The following is a 1,561-nucleotide window of genomic DNA, read 5'->3' as shown; positions in this document are numbered from 1 at the left end:
ACCCGGACACAGTCTGACGGGAAGGAGGGAAACTCAAACTGCTGAGAGGAGAGAGAAAGAGAGAGAGAGGTGGAGAGAGAGAGGTGCAGAAATGGGCTTCCTCCACAGCCTGCAAAGAACAGTGTGAGAAACACTGGCGAGGAGACGCTCACGGAGTCGAGGCCATGGCAGGAGAGGGTGCAACTGTCGCATTGGCCAGGCCTCGTGGGACATTTCACCCCAGGAATGGCTTGGGCGGACCCATGTCTTCCCCCCAGCCGTGCCCCAACCCAAACCCCGGAGGGGACGGCTTCTGGGGGGCACAAGGGCTTCAGAGCCACCAGCTCAGAGCTGCGGCTCACGTCGACATGGATGAGACTTGCCCCGAGAAAAGGATGCTCTGCCAATGGTCTGGGCTGCTGGAAGAGCCCTGTCCTCCCTGCACAAAGACTTTGCCCCACGCAGGGGCAAGGTGGCCACGGGGGAAGGTAGCCAGCCCCATCCCAGCTATGCATAGCCCCATGGTGGGGTGCCAGAGGGCACCGCCATGCCGTGCCGGGGCCGCCGACCACGGGACCGCTGCACCCTCTCCCAGGACAACGAGGCGAGAGTCCCGCCGGAGCAGCAAAGAGCACAGACTGATGAGAAGAAGGAAGGAAGGAAGGAAGGAGGAATGCTCGGTAGTTAGTGTGGTGCTGGTTCAAAGGATGGAGAGGCTGGTTACCTTTGTTGCGATTTTCGGGGGCTCCGGTTTTTTTACCTGTTCAAAGAGAGAAAGGGTGGAGGGCTGAGCACATGGACCCATGTTCAACGACCAGCTGATGGGACAACCTGGGGTCGGCCCTGCTCCGAGGGGCCGCGCACCGCTCCGGCAGCATCCGTGCGCAGGGCTCAGCACCCTGCGGTCACCCTCCGGACACCACGTGTGCCTTGGTCCACAGCTCGCGGCACAGGGGAGGCTCTGGAGCACCCTGACTCCCCCCGGGCACCCCGTCCCCAAAGCTTCAGACTTCCCCACCTGCAAAGCACCCGCTACAACCCCTGTCAGTGCTTCAAAGGGTGCCAGTGGTGTCTCAGACCCTTGGGGAGAAAAAACCATAAGCGGAGCTCAACCTCCGTGCAGCACATACTGAGCACCCGTGCTCCCTGCCTCCCGCTGCCATTGGGCACAAGCCGATCCACCCAGGAGGCACAGACTTGTCCCCTGCCGTGGGCAGCACTATCCCCGTAGCGGGGGGCTCTGCCCCCCGTGTCTGTGGTGGGCAAGGTCCACACTCAGGGGTCCTCAGTGTGCCTCCACAACACGGGGAGCACAGGGTTGCTGCAATCTAAACAAGCCTTGTGCGATAAAGGGTTTATACACCTTCCTCCCATCACCCCGCAGCAGTGGGGGATGAGCCCATGAAGCCTCCTGCCCCACTTTGCTCCCAAATCGAGGGCTGCGAGGCACAGGGCACAGAGCTGGGTTTGCTGTGGGGCTGAGCGACAGAGTTTGGGGGCTGGGAGAACACCGAGCACCGTGCCTGGGCGCCTGGCAAGCTGCTGCGCCGGTCCACCAGCGCCCCCGGCTCATCGTGTCCCC

At 62.6% G+C, this 1,561-nt stretch overlaps 1 protein-coding gene across 1 annotated transcript in view; it reads right to left on the bottom strand.

Moving 5' to 3' along the window:
* Nucleotides 1–1,561, bottom strand: part of LOC104082462 (plasma membrane calcium-transporting ATPase 1-like) — a gene marked incomplete at its 5' end in the record, with an annotated part of 21,980 nt that overhangs the window by 16,849 nt on the left and 3,570 nt on the right. The window contains one exon of the mRNA XM_009585593.1: nucleotides 704–739. Coding sequence (XP_009583888.1) covers nucleotides 704–739 — 36 coding nt within the window. The remainder of the gene's footprint in view (nucleotides 1–703; nucleotides 740–1,561) is intronic.

The sequence above is a fragment of the Fulmarus glacialis genome, unplaced genomic scaffold (genome assembly GCF_000690835.1).
Source record: "Fulmarus glacialis isolate BGI_N327 unplaced genomic scaffold, ASM69083v1 scaffold23769, whole genome shotgun sequence".
Taxonomy (NCBI): domain Eukaryota; kingdom Metazoa; phylum Chordata; class Aves; order Procellariiformes; family Procellariidae; genus Fulmarus; species Fulmarus glacialis.
This window is presented reverse-complemented; position numbering and strand designations above follow the sequence as displayed.